Source organism: Sorghum bicolor, chromosome 2, assembly GCF_000003195.3.
Source record: "Sorghum bicolor cultivar BTx623 chromosome 2, Sorghum_bicolor_NCBIv3, whole genome shotgun sequence".
Taxonomy (NCBI): Eukaryota; Viridiplantae; Streptophyta; class Magnoliopsida; order Poales; family Poaceae; genus Sorghum; species Sorghum bicolor.
The window spans coordinates 6,273,457-6,295,893 of record NC_012871.2 but is presented as its reverse complement, the minus strand read 5'-3'; the positions used below and the strand labels follow the sequence as shown (position 1 = coordinate 6,295,893).

Genomic DNA, 22,437 nt, shown 5'->3' with positions numbered 1-22,437 from the left:
CACGGATGCCCACATATCGTATCGACTCCGTACCCAAATCATCTCTATCCTCATCTAATCTAATCTGTCACCGGAACAACTCAATCTTTGAGAGACGATGCGAAATACACTTTTCTTTCGGCGGTCAGAACCTCTGTGTACTAGTGTTGACTATGGGAAAAAAATTGAAATTGTCTCTTGTAGTTGTCCTTTTATTTGTACTAGTTAGTGTGTCTATGATTGTTTTTTGAAAATTCAGGCACCTAAAATATAGCAACTTACAATGATAAGATATGTTGATGCATGATGTTGAAGTTTATTTAATCTTTATCATCCTTAAGAGGTACCATACCAAGAGCCAGGGATGGATCCACATTTTGAACAATTACCAAAAGGAAGGAGCGGATACACACTAGGGATGAACTTAGCAGCAATGTTCCTTGAAGGGAATGGGAACATGAGGTGACACTTTGTAATATTTTTGCACTAAAGGTGTGTGAATGTCCCCAAAACGAGGAATGCATTCTATGCTACTTAGTTTGCACTCTTCTCATTTGTTTGTTTCCCATATCCCATATCCCATATCCCATATCCATAACCTTTATTTACTTATTGGCACAAGAAATAGTTGTTCCACTACACGAGTGATCTGTGGCTATATCTAATTTTTATCTAACACCATGACTTTATGCTATATGTAGGCCCAAACTTGATATGATGGCTCATATCCTATTACACAATTCACTTCATCAAATTTTGCATATTACTGGCTTCGTTGACATTTCTTTTTCATCATCATATGTGAAAGTTTTTATAGTTAGCTTTGCAGATTAGTTGCCTAGCTAGTTGACATTGTCAGAACTTATGGTTTGATCTTATTTATACGCACTTGTCATGTTTTTAAAACTCTTTCATGGAACTATTATGACTTTTATTTTATATTTGATATAGATATAACTTGAACAACAACTTCAATCTTGTTTGATTCCAAGACAATGATTAAATCACTTACCTAAACATATGGAGGTCATTTTTTAATAATGACATGGTAAAGTGTATTTTAGGTAAGTTTTTACGCAATGAGATATTTTTTTCGAATATAAAAAAGACTTGCACATTTTTGTATTTAAGGTAGAAGGGTTTGGAATAGTTACATGTCGGTGGTTATGTGCTATCGCTCTTCATCATAGCACAAAAATATGTAGAGAGGCACTTTAAGTCTATTCCCTTTGGTCAACATGGTAATTTCTTAGCCTAGGAAATTAATGTGAGGGTTTATTTTGTTGATTAAATACTAAGATATATAACATGCATGGAACTTTGCAATATCGTGCAGGTTCACGAAAAAAAAAGCTTTTTAAGCACATGCTCCATGACCCTAGCTCTACAACGCAATCTCTAATCATTAATTACTTGAGTAATTTTCTCAACTTATCAGTCGATTTTTTTTCCCGTCACTTGTCGCCAATTTGGGAATCGAGAGCCGCGTGATTATTGTCTATTTTTTTTTCTGTGTGCGCCCGATGTTGTTCGTGGGCCGTTTCTTTTTTTTTTAAACTTTCCGTTGTGCTCTGGAATTTAGTTCGGTCCAATGGGTAATTTGTCTCGCAACCACTCAACGTGTTGGAGCCATTTGATTGATAGCTAAAGGCTTCAAGCCCAACAAAATAAGCCCATCTTATGCTACTATCCTTGCAGGCCCAAACCTAATCAACGCCCTGCACAAGGTGATGATCCACTTGTGTAAATTAAGAACGCCCATCCACTTATGTATTTTCTTATCGAATTTGCCTAGCTTCTGGTTGTACATGCCTTCTTTTTTTATGAGAAACTTACATGGCATCTTCTTGTTAGATCCTGTGTTCGAACAAGGTGTGTCGTCTTTCTATAGTATGGCGTACTCCAATTGCTGTTTTATTTGCTATACTATATCGATGATTATTTATGGCGTACTCCAATTGCTGTTTTATTTGCTATACTATATCGATGATTATTTATTGTACTAAGGATATATATGTGCCAAATAGCAGTCGGATGTAGGAGGGGATAGTTGCATTGCATCATTTTATTGGCCCAAATATATACACCAAATTAAATACGCATGCCGCCTCTCCATGAAATTACAGTACGTATTGCCTTTTTCCCTCACAATTACTACTGTATGTCACTATTATACAAGGACAATTTGTACAGCATGTGCATAGAATGACGGAAACACTACACAAGAAAAGTAGCAGTCATTACGATGGCGTACTAGTCATAGCGTCCGTATTTTCCTGCTCAGCAGTCGTATTTGCCAGCTCAGGTCAGATTTGTCACAACCACTGAAGAAATGCATACAATTCAGCTGTTCTTACTGAGTAGTTCTGACGACTAACTGATCATCGAACGGTTAGAGCCTAGCTTGGCATAGTGTGTCTGTCACCCTGTCAAATTCAAGTCATGGCGCCTCAGAAAAAAAAAAACTTAAAACTTTGCATTACGTACACATAGCCAACAGTTTCCCACATGAAAAAACAGAAAATAATGGTCATCGATATCTGCCGAGCCGTTTGAGATGCTTCATTCAGAATCTTCGGCGCAGCCTGTCCCTTGACGAATGGATATATGCAACACACACGGGCATGCTACGTAACTGTCAAAGGTTTCCTTCCTCCCATGTTTTTCAGAATGTGTACATGGGTTCAAACACATGTGAGTTGAGTCACCGCTAGCTCGCAGTCGCAGGACTTGAAAAGCAACTAGCTAGTCCTGGTCACTTGCATTGGTCAGTGCGTTTCAAACTCGATCCCTGTCCCAGGTCTTGATGAAGTCTGGCCACTAGGAACTCATGCTGTGGAAAGGATGACTTCACAGAGTTCACATGTTTTGATTTTACAAGAACAGACAACTGGAATTACAAAAAAAGATAGCAATTTTTGGCTCTTGGGCTTTTCCTGTAGAAGCGGTCAGGGGCTGTTTAGATCCCTTCATTTTAGAGTAATTGAAATCTACATAATGGATTAGGTTATTTGGCTTGGAATTTGATATTCCATAACTTTCTTAAGCTCACAAATAAGCCTATCTCAAATTTGTAGGGTGAGAGATGAAAATGGATTCTATAAATCATTATGCTATAACTCTATTCTCCAACTTATAGCATACTTTTTAACTAACTTCTCTACAATAAAAATGTAACTTATAAGTATATTTCTTGTATGCCTAACAATCAATTATATTCCATATATCAATTCCAAGGATCCAAACAGGCCAGAATTTTGGCATATTACCACAGACTTTATGCATGTCTACATAATGTGACTGCTAACTATATATTAAGATCGTATTTTGAGTAATTTAATTATGAAACAATAATCGGGCTACATATTCAGAAGACTATAATATATAATTAATTGAAAGAAAAAAAAAGCTTAACATCGAGGTAGTATATAACTTGGCCATTTGGATAGGAGAAACGTCTCAGATTCTTGTCTGGAACCCAAGAATCCATGCCAAACGGTGAGATGGTGAAACATTTCAGGCTAGAAACGTTTCTCGTTCTTGCCTAGAAACTAGAATCGGCTGCATACTTGGTTTCGTAATGATTCTAGTACCATTTCTTTTGCCTCCCTTCCCTTCTAACAACAGTATTTTGTTTGTTTATCATTCCTTTTAAAGTGAAACAAGTTAAAATGGTTTGTATTTATGTTTTTCGTCATCCACAAATTTTTTTGAATCTTTTTAAGAATTTTTTTATTTATATGATTTTTATGAGAAAAACAGTTTGTCTTTCTGAATTAGAATCTAGCGCCTACCAACCAAAAATTTCAAAAACTAATTCTAATTCATCATCACATTTCTTGAGAAAATCTGAATTCCTATCAAATGCACCCTAAGTCATCTTCTTTTTTCGAAAGCCACACACGTCCTTAGTAATGGACGCATGTGCAACGGTTTTATCAACAAATTGCATGTCGCATCTCCGGCGTTCTTCTTTCTTTCTACAAAATTCCCTCCACGTTGTATACCGGATTGATGACTCAGATTTTTGCAAAGCGTTTGTTTTAAGTTTAGGAAATAAGTTTAGTAGTAACAGAAGATAGCAATTTGTTTAGAACTTTAAACAGAGTTAGGCGGTTTACATAACTTTGTACTGTATCACCAAAACTATTATATGCCTAATATAAAAAAATAACTATTCAAGTAAGTATTTTTTAAAAAAATATACATATTTATGTATGTACAGGGATCAAATATGTATATTTATGCAAGAAATCAAATATAATTATGCATGCAAGACACATAGTGTATACATATTAATATTAATATATGTAAAAGTTCAAGTGGACTTGAGGAAGAGAGGAGCATGCCAGCTCGCGGAGCCGCCATTCCACCCTGTGGCTGCCAAGGAGGCACTCCACCCGGTGCGCCCCCACCGTTGAGGAGCTGCGCATAGCACTCCCTACTACTATGGGTGAAAACGGTATGGATATTTTCTAACCGTATTTAAGACCAAATCTGTTTAGAGAGGTTTATATCCGTGTGTGTCTGAGTTTGGATATTCAATATCTGATACCGTATCCGTATCTGAATACTCAAATTGTATATTTATAACATCGACATCTAATCGTATCCTATCCGGCATAGTTCACACTATCAGTATTCGAATCTAAATTCGGTCAGAAATATAAAAACAAATATAATATTAGTGATATCTGTTTGTGTCTGATCCGTTTTCATCCCTACCTATAAGCACTTCTATCTATTTGGATTCTGCCTCCCATGCAGCTCCGGAGCCAGGCAGCGCTCCCAGCCATTCGATTTTGATCACCTGGGGTGGGATGCACATGCCTAGCAAGAACGCCCACGCGAGGACAGGATGCAAAACAGCCCCTCCATGTGTAAGGATGTGTGGAGGAAAGAAGGGGACAAGGGGATGAACGCAGTTTCTTTACCCTTAAGGGCACATGCTATAACACCCTGGCTTTTAAAAGAAGACCAGAGTCATCATATGTGTGTCCAGAAAGTCCACACATACAACAAAAGAATAGAAATATCAGAAACAATGTTATATATAACGGAAAACATATTTATAATAACACTTACAACTATCAGAGTACGCGGAAACAGTAGCTAAACTTCTCTTCTCAGGCTCCATTCTTCTCAGGGATGGCTGACTGGGGGCTCCGTACGCCAAGCACTTCTGATAAGCTTCTAGAAAACTCTATGACACATTTGTCCTTCCTCTGAGCAGCACTTTACTACACACTGGGGTGTGGGGGGGGGGAAATAGCAAGGGTGAGTTCATGTCGAACTCAGCAAGCACAGACGGAAAGTAATGACATGCAAAGCTTAAAACAAGGAAATAGCTGACACGGTTTGACTGCGGCAGCATTTTATTTGGTCACTTTTATTATAACAACCTATTACTATTAGTGAGTAATAAAAGCCCAACCCTTAATTGATGTAAGTAATTACCAACATCTTTTAAAAGACTATCCTATCAGTTATTATAATCCAGGGATCAACCCCCAATTAAGTACACCGGGATAGCCATCCCAGCCAACATGGAATAGCTATTCCGCCAAAGCACGAGGTAGCAACCTCAACCAAGATCCTTCTCCAAGTTCCATGTGATTCTAATTTGCTCATCATGTGAGAGTCTGGGCCGCTCGTGACCGTGAGCACGGCTGATATATCAGTTTTACACTCTGCAGAGGTGTGCACTTTCACTCCAAGTCGTGATTCCCATTTGCCCGGGGTCGCGACTCTCCAAAACACTACCAAGGTGAGCAGGCAGGGTTTCACTACGAGACCTTTCGCAGGGTCCGACTAATAGGGTGCCACTCGTAAGTTTTGGCCGGGGCGCGCGGCAGCCATGCCCATAGCCATGGGACCCCGAACTGACCGACCTCTTAATATGAATACCCAAGCTACTTCCTTACGCCTACCTAGAAAGTAACACCCTACTAGCGGGGGTCCTGATAATTAGTCAAGCCAGAGCCATATAGCTTGGAGCTGCACTGTATGTCCCAGGGGGCCGCTCCATGACTAAGTCCTTACGGAGAGCAGAGACGGGTACGCCCGGCAACCAAGCCAACCACCAGTACCCGCTCCCCCTGTCACCACCACCATCACGATGCTCGCAAGCATCCAACATCTCCATCACTGCAGTGACCATTATCCAGCACATATTATGCATCAAGTTAAGTAGAGATGGTTCTTTATTAATAACTTATGTACAAGATGAGTAGAGCAGCTAAGCATGACTAATATACCCTAGTCTACCCATACACATAACCCCAGGTGCTCAAGGAATGATAAGTAAAGCTAGTCAGGTCCTTAGGGTTTGCATTTATTAGACACATGCATAGAAAGTAAATGACATTAATGTATAGGATCAAAATGATCAAACGGTGTCTGCACTTGCCTTTATTCCCAATGTATAACTGCTCAGAATTCTTTGGCTTCTATCTTCTGATCTCCAGCTTCGGATCTTCAGTGTTGACGAACCACGCTTCTTCTACTCAAAGCAACCAAGCAACACAAACAGACAAACAACAATCATGACTAAAAACAAACGACAATAAAAAAGAGAAGCTTGGAGGGAGCGCACTAAATGACACGAATTGTTGCTAAGATCGAGACAACGCAAGAACGATTGAGAACGGAGCTATTGTTAAATGGAAATGACTATCGAGGCTTGCAACATAACGGAGAACACAGACTACATGGTTGTTGTATTTTATTTGGTGAAATCAGGTGACGGATATTTCAATTAAATAACCTCAAAGTTGAATTAACCAAATTATAATGAATTATAAAAGTTGAGGTTAAACTTTTATCATATTCTAGTTATAAACAATTATAAATCATTTTAAGTCACTATATCATTTATAGTTTATAGGAAACATAGAACACATGACAAGTTAAACAAAGGTATTTATGATAAGAGGTTAAACTAAGTAGGTTACACCTGAAAAGACATCCACGGTGATATTAATCATATTAATAATGTTATAAGAAAGGATGGCGATTGAACTCTAATTTACTATTACTTTTAAAAGGGCATTGAATAAGCATTATTCAAATTATAATTATGTCAAAAATCAAAAGTGTCAAACAAGGTAAACATCATTACTAATGCGTAGTTTACGTCGATACAAAACTAACGCGACAAGAACGGGATCAATCGGAGTTAAAATGCGGATTCTATTGCCAAAACTAGGTCGGTGGCAAAACTGTGAAAGAAAACCTAAACCTAGGGTCTAACTGCAAGAACTAGGGGCTAGATCGTGAATAAACATAGCCTACGAGGGCTAACACGCGAAACAGAGAGGGCTTGGACGGCAGGCACTATTATCCAAAAGCTTAGGGGCTAAACCCAAAAATGCAGGGGCATAAATCTAATTACTTTTGAACTGTTTTGGATCGCGGGTTGATTTCACAAAAGCTAAGGGTGTTTTCTGCAAAAGCACAAGGGCGGACCGACTGGTTGACCCAGTCTTTGCTGACGTGGCGATGACGCAGCGCTGACATGGTGGGTGACTGGGTTGTTGACCCGGTCTCGGGTGGATCTCGGCCACTGGCCCTAGATCGGATGGCCAAGAGGCCTCCGGCGAGGAAGGTCACCGGGGTGACCCTGGCTGCGGCGGTGCGCGGTGGCGGCTCGCCGGAGCGCGGTGGCGATTGCGCTACGGGACGCGGCCGAGCGAGGCAAGGGAGCTCGGCCCTACGGACTCGATGCGAGGCTTCGCGGCAGCGGCAGTTGGCCGGAGTTGGCAGCAACCGAGGCGTGGCGGCTCAGCACGGCAGCGCATCAACGGCGAGGGCGTGCGCGCACGAGAGAGCAAGGGAGAAGGCGGGGGAGGATCCGGTGGGTAGCTCACCTCCGTGCAAAGCTAGGGGGTCGGTCCTTGACGCTGCGGGCCCACCAGCGTAGGAGATCGATAGGGGCGGCTTGGAGCTCCGAGCGGCGGCTATGGCGGCTCGCGGTTAGGGTTAGGGTGGCGGTGGATTTCCGCTAGGATTCGAAGGGGGGATGCGGGGCTCTGGTCAGTGCCTTTATAGGCTCGGCCAACCTCGGGCGGCGCGCGCTGGCGGGATCGGACGGAGGCGGCGCTCCTCCGCGCGATTCGGAGGTAGGGGACGACCCTGCCCTTGACGGGTGGGCCCCGCTGGTCAGCGGCAGAGACGGGAGGCGGGCACGCGCGGGATGGGCCGGGGTGCTGGGCTGGCGGCTGCGCTGCTGCTGGGCCGGCCCAAGAGGACGAGCGCGCAGGCTCTGAGCTGGCTGGTGGGGTGCTGGGCCAGAAGTTGGAGCAGCCCGAAAACGGGGAGGAGTAAAGAAAATCCCCTTTTCTTTTTATAAAAAGTGATTTACAAACTATTTTCAAAACAAAATTCAAACCATATTGAATTCATAAATCTGAGGTTATTACGGAACTTGTTTTTAGACTATTTTGAAATCTAACATATTTTATTTTAGACACATTTCTAAATTGTTTTCAACTCAAATTTGAATTAGTTTTCAAGTAAGACTTTTAGTGTTTTATTTTTTTCAAAAACTGAAAAGGTCCTAATCGACTTGCTCAAATTTTAGAAGTTCATTTTTCTCGCACAAGCAAAACAAAGCTAGGGCACAAAAGCACACAACATCAAACAAAACACCCTTCACTTAATTTTATAAAAGTTTTAAAATTTTCACATTTTTCTCATTTTATAATAACAACAATTAATAAAATCTTGGAATATTTTAGAAAAAATTTAAATCCTTCATTTAATTTAGTATTTTCCTAATAACAATCCAAAATAGAAATTTTGGAGTGTTATAAGTCTACCCCACTTAACATGAATCTCGTCCCGAGATTCAAAAAGACTAGGGAGAAAGATAATGCAAATCGTCAAAGTTGTTTGGAGACTTTTGACGAGATAAGATAAAAAAAATTCGGATTAACAAAGGTTGACATAGAAAGACAAGGATCAATATAACGGTGCTCACAATTCCTTGATTCAAGATTTATAAGATAAAAGATGAAAGGATAAAGAATTAGTGAAGTTGACAGAGAAGACTTAGATTGAACTTCAAATCTTCGCAGTTCACTCATTCTCAGCCTATGAGACGTAAGTTCAAGGATCGCAGGTTGGCAAAAAAAAAATGATAAGGGTTCATCGCAAGAATGATAAGGATCAATCTATAGTTCTCCATGTCTTTCTGATTAGAGATTTTTGGAGAGTGATGATCGTAGCAGATGCTACCCCACTTAAACCAAGTGTTAGCTTATCTCCAAAATCATGTATAAGAACATTCATCTTGTCGGTAGATAATCTTCAAAGTTTTCCTTTGGAGGTTACTAGTTCGACAACACACTGCACCTCTTGAGATTTGAGAGACAGGAAGAGAAACAAAACAATGATTAGAAAGGATAGAGTAAGATGATCTTAATAATTTTTTTCTCACGATGGTGTGAGACTTTAAGCTAGAAGATGAAATGTTTTTAACCAGAACAAAGTACTCAAACACCACATAGAAAAGCAATCCAAGGTGTCTGGTGAAATTGACACCTTTAACGGTATGGTTTTATATTTGACCTTCGGGTTCTGCATTTTGTCACGTGATAGTCCATCAAAGATTCCAGGGTGAAAATATATCTTATCTTGGGACTTCGATTGCTTATGCCTTGCTTTGATAGGTCAACAAGCATCACACTTTCTAGGATACTTGGTGCTTCTTTGTGGTCCATAGATGAATTCTAAGCAGATTTCTCCTACTACTTGTAGTGCCCGGAGAATTTTGCGAGGGAGAACTACACAAAGGATATCAACTCATTCTGCACAAAATACTTAAGATCGCTTCACTAGCAAGCACTACCACTTGATGTTAGGACAACACTAGATGCTTTGCCTGAGATTCCTTCAGCTACCACAAATAGACTGAACATCTTGTCAAACAACTCATAACTCGTATTAGGAGCTTAAGAATGATAAGGTCTTATGAGAAAGACATCTTATTTTACAAAGAAGATTACAAGCGACTTGAATGAAAAACCTTATTAGCTAAAAGGCATAGCTGACTTCATATATATATTGCCCTATGGGTTACAGACTTTTCTTGACCAGTCCAAATCTATCTAAGTTCCTTTAATATAATCCTACTTCACATCCGATGTTTAGAAAATACTACCTCTGTATAAGGTCCACATTTCTTTCAATCTGCCTCATTGTTGGTACAATCATTCCATTAGTCTTTTAATCCTTAGGGTGAGCTTTAGTGCCTTTATACACAAACCTGTCTCTTGATGGGGTGGTTAGGGATACTGAGTGTTGGGTACAGTCAATTCCTCCAAGATAAGCAGTTAACCATCCTCCTCCAAGAACGATATCAATCTCCATCAATTCCAAAACTACAAGATTCACCTCAAATTTTACACTCTTTATGTCAAGACTAACTTTTGGGCACATGCGTGTTACTTTTATCTTCCCTCTTGGTGATTTGACCAGTATGGGTTTCTTCATTTCCAACATAACCATCTTATGATCGACAACACATTTGTTTGAGACGAAAGAATGTGAAGAACTAGAGTCAAACAAAACGGTGGTAGGAGTTGAGTTGACTAGAATCGATCCAAACACCACATTTTGTGCTTCGCGAGCAGTACATAGATCCACATGGTTCAATCTACCATTAACATAGTCATGAACTGGATACTTCTTTGGACAATGCTTCCTATAATGTCCCTCTTCGTGGCACTGGAAACAAGCATTGCTATCAGTTTTCCCATAGGTGCTATCCTAACATTGAGTTCCTTGAATTGATGTGCCAGGAGTAACTAAAGTACTACTAACTTGTTGGTTCTGAGGGTTCACCTTCAATGGAGTCTCTTCACTTGTTCGCTTCTTAGCTTGATTGCTCTTTCGAGGCTAAAGTTCTGTATAGGTGATGGTCCATCCATCTAGGCATAACTCTGGCACAACAAGAGTAGCAGATGGGGTATCTAACTCTTCAAGATACGAATGTGTCTGATGAGAACTTGGAGCTAAATCTAACTGTAATGTAGAACTCAGATTTGGCTTGATGCTTAACAGTGGCTCTGGGGAGATCACCTTCCTTTTCTTGTTCCCTTCAGTCTGTTGATCCTGGGATATCTCAATCTTTTCTTCACTTGACTTGTTCTGAAGACAGGGTAAACCATAATGTCTACAATAGTGACATGGTTCCTGAATCTCAAGTGCCTCATTGATATCATTTTTCTTAGATTCCATGTTTTTCCAGGCTTCTACTACTTGTCTCTTCATTTCTCCTTCTTGAGTTTCGGTTGTGGTCTTCTCTGAATGTAGCTAGGAATCTTGTGGTGGTTCCACTCCACTTAGTACTTGGTCTGGTGTATATATGGGCTTCTCCTTGTTCATTGGGGACAAGGGTAGCATAGTTGGGTCTTCTTGACATTTGATGTAAGCTTCTTCAATGTCACCTTGGAGAAGTAGAGCTTGTACTGTCAAAAGATTCTGGAGTCTGGCCATCTGATCAGCTGCCATCTCTAGGATTTGGGCTTGCCAGGCTGTATCTGTTCACTGCTCAATCGTGTTGCAGAAGTCATTTGCTGACTCTGATCACTGGTATTCTTTCCATTGATGTCACCTCTTGGATCAATCATCTGACATAAGGCAATAGTAGAATGAGCTAGAGTAATATGGACAGAGAGTATGACATAGGGTAGGAGAAAATAGCTGGACAGGAACAAGATTGACAAAATATATGGATAGGATAAGAGAGATCACTACCCCACTTAACAAAGATCAAGCTAATCCTCAAACGACTTCTTCCAGACCTCCTTCAAAACACTAGAATAGAGACGACACACAAAACAACAAACCAAGCAAAACAAGCACACAACACACCAACGATACTGCACGTGCATCTTCAACAGTGGTGGTCATCCTAAAAGGTAAGTCTGAGATGATGAAGGGCCATCAAATCTGGAGTAAAGCGAGTTTTGAAAACTTAAGTAAAATAACTAAACAAAAGCCAAGGAGATAAATAGAAATAGCTCAATGGAAGCTATTGAAGGAGGGGATACAACATGACAAGGATGAAGAAATAGTCAGAATCAAAGAGCCAAGGGATGAGAAAATAGTTTTATATCAAAATAGACTTTAGAAATCAACCAGTGCTATCTAGGCATACGTCCTACAGTCAACACCACTCTGATCCCATTCTATAACACCCTGGCTTTTAAAAGAAGACCAGAGTCATCATATGTGTGCCTAGGAAGTCCACACATACAACAAAAGAATAGAAATATCAGAAACAATGTTATATATAGCGGAAAACATATTTATAATAACACTTACAACTATCAGAGTATGCGGAAACAGTAGCTAAACTTCTCTTCTCAGGCTCTATTTTTCTCAGGGACGGCTGACTGGGGGCTCCGTGCGCCAAGCACTTCTGATAAGCTTCTAGAAAACTCCATGACACCTTTGTCCTTCCTCTGAGCAGCACTTTACTACACACTGGGGTGTGGGGGTAAATAGCAAGGGTGAGTTCATGTCGAACTCAGTAAGCACAGACGGAAAGTAATGACATGCAAAGCTTAAAACAAGGAAATAGCTGACACGGTTTGACTGCGGTAGCATTTTATTTGGTCACTTTTATTATAACAACCTATTACTATTAGTGAGTAATAAAAGCCCAACCCTTAATTGATGTAAGTAATTACCAACATCTTTTAAAAGACTATCCTATCAGTTATTATAATCCAGGGATCAACCCCCAATTAAGTACACCGGGATAGCCATCCCAGCCAACACGGAATAGCCATTCCACCAAAGCACCAGGTAGCAACCTCAACCAAGATCCTTCTCCAAGTTTCATGTGATTCCAATTTTCTTATCATGTGATAGTCTGGGCCGCTCGTGACCGTGAGCACGGCTGATATATCAGTTTTACACTCTGCAGAGGTGTGCACTTTCACTCCAAGTCGTGATTATCATTTGCCCGGGGTCACGACTCCCCAAAACACTACCAAGGTGAGCAGGCAGGGTTTCACTACGAGACCTTTCACAGGGTCCGACTAATAGGATGCCACTCGTAAGTTTTGGCCGGGGCACACGGCAGTCGTGCCCATAGCCATGAGACCCCGAACTGACCGACCTCTTAATATGAATACCCAAGCTACTTTCTTATGCCTACGCGGAAAGTAACACTCTACTAGCGGGGGTCCTGATAATTAGTCAAGCCAGAGCCATATAGCTTGGAGCTGCACTGTATGTCCTAGGGGGCCGCTCCATGACTAAGTCCTTACGGAGAGCAGAGACGGGTACGCCCGGCAACCAGGCCAACCACCAGTACCCGCCCCCCGGTCACCACCACCATCACAATGCTCGCAAGCATCCAACATCTCCATCACCACAGTGACCATTATGCAGCACGTATTAAGCATCAAGTTAAGTAGAGATGGTTCTTTATTAATAACTTGTGTATAAGATGAGTAGAGCAGCTAAGCATAACTAATATACCCTAGTCTACCCATACACATAACCCCAGGTGCTCAAGGAATGATAAGTAAAGCTAGTCAGGTCCTTAGGGTTTGCATTTATTAGACACATGCATGGAAAGTAAATGACATTAATGTATAGGATCAAAATGATCAAACGGTGTCTGCACTTGCCTTTATTCCCAATGTATAACTGCTCAGAATTCTTTGGCTTCTATCTTCTGATCTCCAGCTTCGGATCTTCAGTGTTGACGAACCACGCTTCTTCTACTCAAAGCAACCAAGCAACACAAACAGACAAACAACAATCATGACTAAAAACAAACGACAATAAAAAAGAGAAGCTTGGAGGGAGCGCACTAAATGACACGAATTGTTGCTAAGATCGAGACAACGCAAGAACGATTGAGAACGGAGCTATTGTTAAATGGAAATGACTATCGAGGCTTGCAACATAACGGAGAACACAGACTACATGGTTGTTGTATTTTATTTGGTGAAATCAGGTGACGGATATTTCAATTAAATAACCTCAAAGTTGAATTAACCAAATTATAATGAATTATAAAAGTTGAGGTTAAACTTTTATCATATTCTAGTTATAAACAATTATAAATCATTTTAAGTCACTATATCATTTATAGTTTATAGGAAACATAGAACACATGACAAGTTAAACAAAGGTATTTATGATAAGAGGTTAAACTAAGTAGGTTACACCTGAAAAGACATCCACGGTGATATTAATCATATTAATAATGTTATAAGAAAGGATGGCGATTGAACTCTAATTTACTATTACTTTTAAAAGGGCATTGAATAAGCATTATTCAAATTATAATTATGTCAAAAATCAAAAGTGTCAAACAAGGTAAACATCATTACTAATGCGTAGTTTACGTCGATACAAAACTAACGCGACAAGAACGGGATCAATCGGAGTTAAAATGCGGATTCTATTGCCAAAACTAGGTCGGTGGCAAAACTGTGAAAGAAAACCTAAACCTAGGGTCTAACTGCAAGAACTAGGGGCTAGATCGTGAATAAACATAGCCTACGAGGGCTAACACGCGAAACAGAGAGGGCTTGGACGGCAGGCACTATTATCCAAAAGCTTAGGGGCTAAACCCAAAAATGCAGGGGCATAAATCTAATTACTTTTGAACTGTTTTGGATCGCGGGTTGATTTCACAAAAGCTGAGGGTGTTTTCTGCAAATGCACAAGGGCGGACCGACTGGTTGACCCAGTCTTTGCTGACGTGGCGATGACGCGGCGCTGACATGGTGGTTGACTGGGTTGTTGACCCGGTCTCGGGTGGATCTCGGCCACTGGCCCTAGATCGGATGGCCAAGAGGCCTCCGGCGAGGAAGGTCACCGGGGTGACCCTGGCTGCGGCGGTGCGCGGTGGCGGCTCGCCGGAGCGCGGTGGCGATTGCGCTACGGGACGCGGCCGAGCGAGGCAAGGGAGCTCGGCCCTACGGACTCGATGCGAGGCTTCGCGGCAGCGGCGGTTGGCCGGAGTCGGTAGCAACCGAGGCGTGGCGGCTCAGCACCAGCGTAGGAGAAGACGGGGGAGGATCCGGCGGGTAGCTCACCTCCGTGCGAAGCTCGGGGGTCGATCCTTGACGCTGCGGGCTCACCAGCGTAGGAGATCGACGGCGGCGGCTTGGAGCTCCGAGCGGCGGCTATGGCAGCTCGCGGTTAGGGTTAGGGTGGCGGTGGATTTCCGCTAGGGTTCGAAGGGGGGGATGCGGGGCTCTGGTCAGTGCCTTTATAGGCTCGGCCAACCTCGGGCGGCGCGTGCTGGCGGGATCGGACGGAGGCGGCGCTCCTCCGCGCGATTCGAAGGTAGGGGACGACCCTGCCCCTGACGGGTGGGCCCCGCTGGTCAGCAGCAGAGACGGGAGGCGGGCACGCGCGGGATGGGCCGGGGTGCTGGGCTGGCGGCTGCGCTGCTGCTGGGCCGGCCCAAGAGGACGAGCGCGCAGGCTCTGAGCTGGCTGGTGGGGTGCTGGGCCAGAAGTTGGAGCAGCCTGAAAACAGGGAGGAGTAAAGAAAATCCCCTTTTCTTTTTATAAAAAGTGATTTACAAACTATTTTCAAAACAAAATTCAAACCATTTTGAATTCATAAATCTGAGGTTATTACGGAACTTGTTTTTAGACTATTTTGAAATCTAACATATTTTATTTTAGACACATTTCTAAATTGTTTTCAACTCAAATTTGAATTAGTTTTCAAGTAAGACTTTTAGTGTTTTATTTTTTTCAAAAACCGAAAAGGTCCTAATCGACTTGCTCAAATTTTAGAAGTTCATTTTTCTCGCACAAGCAAAACAAAGCTAGGGCACAAAAGCACACAACATCAAACAAAACACCCTTCACTTAATTTTATAAAAGTTTTAAAATTTTCACATTTTTCTCATTTTATAATAACAACAATTAATAAAATCTTGGAATATTTTAGAAAAAATTTAAATCCTTCATTTAATTTAGTATTTTCCTAATAACAATCCAAAATAGAAATTTTGGAGTGTTATACATGCCCTCGCATTGTGATTACAGGATTCGCTCAGAGATTCATGCTTAGCAGGAGAGAGATAACAGAAAATTGTCTCTCTCCTGTTAGGCATGAATCTCAGAGCAAATCATGTGGTCCACATTGTGAGGGCATGTGCCCTTAAGTACAAATTTTACTTCACCACAAGAGGATAGGTTGGTCAATCAGTGGAGTGTGTGTGTGCTCTTGGTGGCCGGGGCAAACGGGTAGGCGATGCTTGGCAGGATCAGTTACTTGGCTGATCAGTTCGGTTGGGTCCTAGATATAATCAAAGCCGAAGCCGATAAACCAAAGATCTCAGATACTAAAACCGAAGCCAAACCAAGAAACCAAAAAAATCGATATTTTTTAGCTCGGCTCGGTTTTTAGTTTACACTGTATAGATGTCCCCGGCCCTATATGTACCCGTGCAGACCACTATAAAAAAAACTAAAGTGAGATGAGTGTTTATACACTTCTCAATACGAATTCAATAACGCAGGAAGTGAGAGCACATGACTTCCGAGGCACGTTTAACTTTATCCCAAACAAAACTATTGTGTCTGCTTGCACATTTTTCTGAACCATCATGTTAGTAGTACTTGCTACATTTGCGCTTCTAGAGCGTGCCTTCTTTAGCCTTTAGGCCTGTTCCATGTGTGATCGTGAACTTCATTTGTTTATTTGTGAAGCATGTGTGCTACTAGTACCAACAAGCCATCTGACACATCAGCAATCCTATTTTCACATAAACTTTATCCAGATCGCAGCCCATGTCTTCATTAGCGTATGGAATCTCTGTGTACGACTACTTGGAATAAGTTACTACTTTATTTGCAATTGCTGGTAGAGTCCAGACAAGATCTTGTACAAAAACAAGGCACCTAGGAATATCCTGCTCACTCAGCGTCACACACTCCCAGTCGTCCCAGATGCTACCACCTCCAGTCACATGATTCCATGGGCTTCAAGATAGCACCAGGACAAAACCCCAACGGGAGGAGATCACAACTCCCATGCCAATGACTCTTTCTCAGCAGACAATTAAGCTACAACTATCATCCATCTGTCTCAGCAGACAAAAACAACCCATTCATCTTCTCTCTTTGTTTATACATACCAGTACATGGTTCTTAATTTGTTATTATTTCTATGCAAAATGTCTCATGCATCCTAGCTAAAAAAAAAGAAACTATAGCAAGATCAGCTGATGACATATGGGATCATGTATGTAAGGTGCCTGCCTACGTCACCGGCATCCACCTGCAGTTGCTAGAGGAATCAAGCAAGGAGTACATGCCCCTCACTCCACAACCTTGTGCTTGCATTGTGCCACCCCTTCTTCATCCTCTTGCGTTTGGACGCATTTACTACGACATGCCAAAAGCTAGTCCCAAGGATCAAGTACACACATGGCCTTGCCTTCATCTCATCTCTTGCATTGTATTGTACTTGTACCCAAGATAGTCGTCCATCACTTGAGCTGCATGGCCTCCATTGGCCTCCCCAGCAGGGACAGCACGGTGGCGGCGATGTGCCGCGGCGTCAGCCCTGCCTCCTCCATCTGGTCCTGCGGCGCCCCATGGTCGATGTACCGGTCCGGCAAGAACATGGATCTCAGCTGCAAATTACCACACACAAGAACACAACACACATATGGTTACCATCAATAATATAATTCCATTTCAACTGAAAATGACGACTAGGCTTTTCGTAAGGATGAGAATGGTGCTCCCAATGGATATCTGTAGTTCTTTTTTAGTCTAACTTAATAAACTGATTTAACTTATTTAGTTTATTAAGTTAGATGGGAGAAAAACTCTAGTAGCCATTTGGAACACCATCTCGTCCTTTGCTTTTAGCTTTTTGGTGACGTTGACTAGCTAGTACTTACTTTGAGTGGCCCGTCGAGGAGTCCTGTCAGGCTGAGGTAGTGCGCGACGTGGGAGCCGAAGCCACCAATGGACCCTTCCTCGGCGGTGATGAGCACCTCGTGCTCGGCGGCGAGCTCCCGGATCAGCCCCGTGTCGAGCGGCTTGCAGAACCGGGCGTCGGCCACGGTCACGTACACGTCCTGCTCCTTGAGCGCCTCGGCGGCCTTGAGGCACGCCTGCACCATGGTACCATACCCGAGCAGCGCCACCCGGTTGCCGCCGACCAGCACCCTTCCCCTGCCCACCTCCATCGGCGTCCCCTTGTTCCCCGCCGGCAGGACGGCGCCGACGCCGTTCCCGCGCGGGAACCGGAAGCAGCTGGGCCGGTCGTCGATGGCCGCCGCCGTGGCCACCATATGCATCAGCTCCGCCTCGTCGGCCGGCGCCATCACCACCATGTTCGGCAGGCACGCCATGTACGTCACGTCGAAGGCGCCGCAGTGCGTGGGGCCGTCGGCGCCGACGAGCCCCGCGCGGTCCAGCGCGAACCGCACGGGGAGCCGCTGCAGGTCGACGTCGTGCACCACCTGGTCGTACCCTCGCTGCAGGAACGACGAGTAGATGGCGCAGAAGGGTTTCAGCCCTTCCGCGGCGAGCCCGGCGGCGAACGTCACGGCGTGCTGCTCCGCGATGCCCACGTCGAAGCACCGCTCCGGGAACCGCTTCTGGAAGTAGTTGAGCCCCGTGCCGCCGCCCATCGCCGCGTGGATCGCCACCACCTTGTCGTCGGCGTCCGCCTCCCGGATCAGCGACTCGGCGAAGTACTGCGTGTACGACAGCGTCGAGGACTTGGACTTGAGCTGCTTCCCCGTCGACGGCTCGAACTTGACGACGCCGTGCATCCGGTCCGCCGCCGCCTCCGCCGGCGGGTAACCCTTTCCTTTCTCCGTCACGACGTGGATCAGCACGGGCCCCGGCGCCGGCATCGACTTCACCTTCTCGAAGATGGTGACCAGGTCCTCGACGCTGTGCCCGTCCACGGGGCCGATGTAGTAGAGCCCCAGCTCCTCGAACAGCGACGAGCCCGACGCGCTCATCATGCCGCGCGCGTACTCGTCCACCTTGGCGGCGACCTCGTGCGTCGGCCCGCCGATCTGCTTCGTCACCGACTTGGCCGCCTCCCGGAGGCGCCGGAACTTGGTGCTGGACTGGAGCTTGGTGAGCGCCCGGCTCAGCGCGCCGACGGGCTTCGACGGGCCGTCGAGCGTGGCGGTCGGCAGGGAGACCTGCTTGTTGTCGTTGAGCACCACGATCATGTTGGCGTCGAGGAAGCCGGAGTTGTTCATGGCCTCGTACGCCTGCCCGGCCGTCATGGCGCCGTCGCCGATGACGGAGACGACGTGGTTCTTGCGGCCGAGGAGGTCCCTCGCCACGGCCATGCCCAGCGCCGCCGAGATGCTGGTGGAGCTGTGTCCCACGCCGAACGCGTCGTGCGCGCTTTCGTCGCGCTTCGGGAACCCCGCCAGGCCGGAGGTCTGCCGGATGGTGTGCATCCGGGAGCGCCGCCCCGTCAGGATCTTGTGGCCGTACGCCTGGTGGCCGACGTCCCAGATGATCTTGTCGTCGGGGGTGTCGAACACGTGGTGCAGCGCCACCGAGAGCTCCACCACGCCCAGGCTGGAGCTCAGGTGGCCGCCGGTCTTGGAAACCGTGTGCACGATCTCCGCGCGGAGCTCCGCCGCCAGCTGCTCCAGCTCCGAGGTGGAGAGGTTCTTCATGTGGAGCGGGTAGTTCACCGTGTCCAGCAGCGGCGTCGCCGGCTTCTCGCCGGAGGTGAAGTCGATCTTCCACGGACCTGAGGAACCCGACGACGTGGCCGCCGCCGCCGGCTCCGCCTTGGAAAACATCATCTTCCCGGCGCCGTCGGCTCCGACGCTGCTGCTGCTGCTGCCGCCGGCCACCTGAGCGCGCACCTGGAACTGCAGACACGAGTCCAAAATTAACCATGAGCACCGCATGCAAAGAAACAAACGGGAGGAGCATCGTTCTCGATCCCCGCGACGTCACGGGCCAGTGGGTGCCCAGTACCTGCCGGCGGCAGGAAGCGTTGGCGGTGGCCGTTACCGCACGGAACGCGGACGGCGACGACGATGCCTGGAGCGCCATTGGAGACATGCGCAGCGAGTTACTCTACTATAGCTTATCTGTCTAGCCGGCGTGCAAGGTCCTGCTAGCTAGCTCGGTGCAGCTAGCTGTTGATCAATTAACAGCTCTAGTCCAGTAGCTGGAACTGAAGCTCGACGGCGATGCCGCGCGCGCGCTGGCCGGCGAGGAGATGGAGGGGGAGGAGGAGGAGGAAGAGGAAGAAGGCGGGGGGGGGGGCGTGAAGGGGAAGCAGAGGGGGAGGCGGGTTTATATAGGCTTGGCACGGTGGTGATGGTGCATTGACGTCAAGAGTGACCTCCATTACTGATCAAGTCTGAAGTAGGAGAAAAAGAGAAGTACACGTGGTGGGAATTCTCGCGCGATTAATCGCCACTTGCATGATAGTACCAAGCAGTGCTATTACTTGAATTTCAAAAGACTATGTGCCTTTCTAGACAACTTAAAATTTTGTAAAATGACAGCGTGCACCCATGGATTAAATCTAATTAACGAATTGCTCCTCAAATTTTGGTTTCCTTTTTTTTAGCAATTTTTGACAATTTGAAACCTGGGATCCACATAGAACACCTTATATTTTAGTGCAAAATTTAAAAGTCATACTAGCTATTTATAAACTAATCATTATCTGTTGATGATAGTGTATTGAAGGAACACACATCTTTTGTGTTGTATCTTAATCTGTCCTATAAAATCTTTAGAATACTACATTATATTTAGAGGACAGATGGAGTGCGATTTAAGCTCAAGAAATTAAAGGAAGCTCTCATTCCAAATTCAAGCCCCTCTCGACAACGACAGACTCGAATTGCAGTAGGATATACCATCTCCAAACAAACAAGTTCTATGATCAAATTTTACTTTTAATATGACTTCATTAGTTATAAACATGAAAAGTGGTTAAGCAGCTGCCTAGGTCCAAGTTGATGAATTTGGCCTGAAGCACTCAGGGAAACACTGCCTATGTCAAAATTTTATTTCATGCCATATTGGTTTTCTGCTATACAAAATAACGTATTTGTGAGGGGGAAAAAACAAAAGGTAAAAAGTCCTAACTCGAAACACTATAAAATTAAATAAAAATGCCTTTTGCTTTCAAGGAATTACAATTGATTATTCTCGTCGTCGTCGTAGTAGTAACTACTTCCTTTGTCTCTAATAGGTATTGCTTTTGGTTTCAATATCGTAAGGTTAACTAGATTCGTAAAAATATATGTAATATTTGTATCTTTAAATAACTTTATTATAAAAATAGATTCAACGATCTATCTAATGATATTAATTTTGTATCATAAATATTAATATTTTTCAATATATTTAGTCAAAGTTGTTTTACAGGAAGCGAAAACGAGAGTTATTTAGAAACCAAGAGACTACTCCGTGTACTTTCAGGTTTCAACTTACTCTATCTTTTTCAAAATAACTATTATTTTCGCTTCTATTTTAAAAATATTAATATTTATATTACATAATTATTATCATCAGAAAGATCTTTGAATATAGTTTTTTAATAAATTTATTTGAACAATATAAAATATTATATATATTTTCTTTAAATTAAGTTAAATTTGTGGCATGAAAATAAAAAATTTACATTTACTTTAGGATGGAGGAAGCAGTTACAAGCTAAGTCGCGTGTCTTGAAATCTCGTCTGGGTTTCAGTCCACTGAACCTCGTCACACTGACTTCCAAGCACATGTAGTGACTACTAACTTGAGACCTTACCAACAAACGTGCACAGGTCGTAGGACCGTAGTTCACTCTGAAAACTAAAAAGTTTTTAAAATTCTCTATAACATCAAATTTTGTAGCACATGCATGAAACATTAAATATAGACGAAAACAAAAACTAATTACACAGTTTAGCTGTAAATTACGAGACGAATCTTTTGATCCTAATTAGTTCATGATTAGATAATATTTGTCATAAACAAACGAAAGTGTTACAGTACCGAAAACTTTTCACTTTCAGGAAAGCCGAAGCTTGTGGGGTGTTGTGAAGATGCTCTCGGCCCCAGGCGTGCGTGATTCCTCCGTAGACGGGTCCAAGGACTCTGGTTGCTGCTGTGGTATGGGCTCGTTTTGGAAAGTTCCTGGGTTCTTCGATTCCCAATCTGTCCTGGATATATTCCGCTGGATGATGAGAATGATCATCATCCTGCAGGCCATATATGTTCCTGGCTAAGCAGCATCATGGTTTATCTGAATGTCGATCTTTTAGACAGCATTAGCTTGCACTAATCTATCAAGCTGTATACTCCTGCACGGGTTAGGATATTAGAAAAGAGAAATATGTTACAGAGTAGGGAAAGAAGCTGGCGACCCGGAGCTGGAGGCACAAATATATTTGGCAGAGCAGATTCGAGGGAGAAGCCAAGAGAAAACGATGGCCGTTCAATCTTTCAT

General features: G+C 43.8%; 1 protein-coding gene across 1 annotated transcript; it reads right to left on the bottom strand.

The window, feature by feature from the left end:
* Positions 17,044 to 20,240, bottom strand: LOC8063650 (probable 1-deoxy-D-xylulose-5-phosphate synthase 2, chloroplastic). The gene is made up of 3 exons (XM_002459439.2): positions 19,956 to 20,240; positions 17,888 to 19,846; positions 17,044 to 17,614 (listed from the first exon to the last, which is right to left on the bottom strand). Exons 1-3 carry the CDS (start codon positions 20,040 to 20,042, stop codon positions 17,468 to 17,470), a joined length of 2,193 nt encoding a protein of 730 aa, XP_002459484.1. The 5' UTR covers positions 20,043 to 20,240; the 3' UTR covers positions 17,044 to 17,467.

Bases quoted from the DNA above. Each gene is read 5' to 3' on its own strand.
- LOC8063650 (XM_002459439.2), bottom strand. From the start codon at position 20,042: ATGTCTCCAATGGCGCTCCAGGCATCGTCGTCGCCGTCCGCGTTCCGT. The intron at 19,847-19,955 runs GTACTGGGCACC...TCGTGTCTGCAG, and splicing joins ACGCTTCCTGCCGCCGGCAG to TTCCAGGTGCGCGCTCAGGT. The intron at 17,615-17,887 runs GTAAGTACTAGC...GGTAATTTGCAG, and splicing joins TCCTCGACGGGCCACTCAAA to CTGAGATCCATGTTCTTGCC.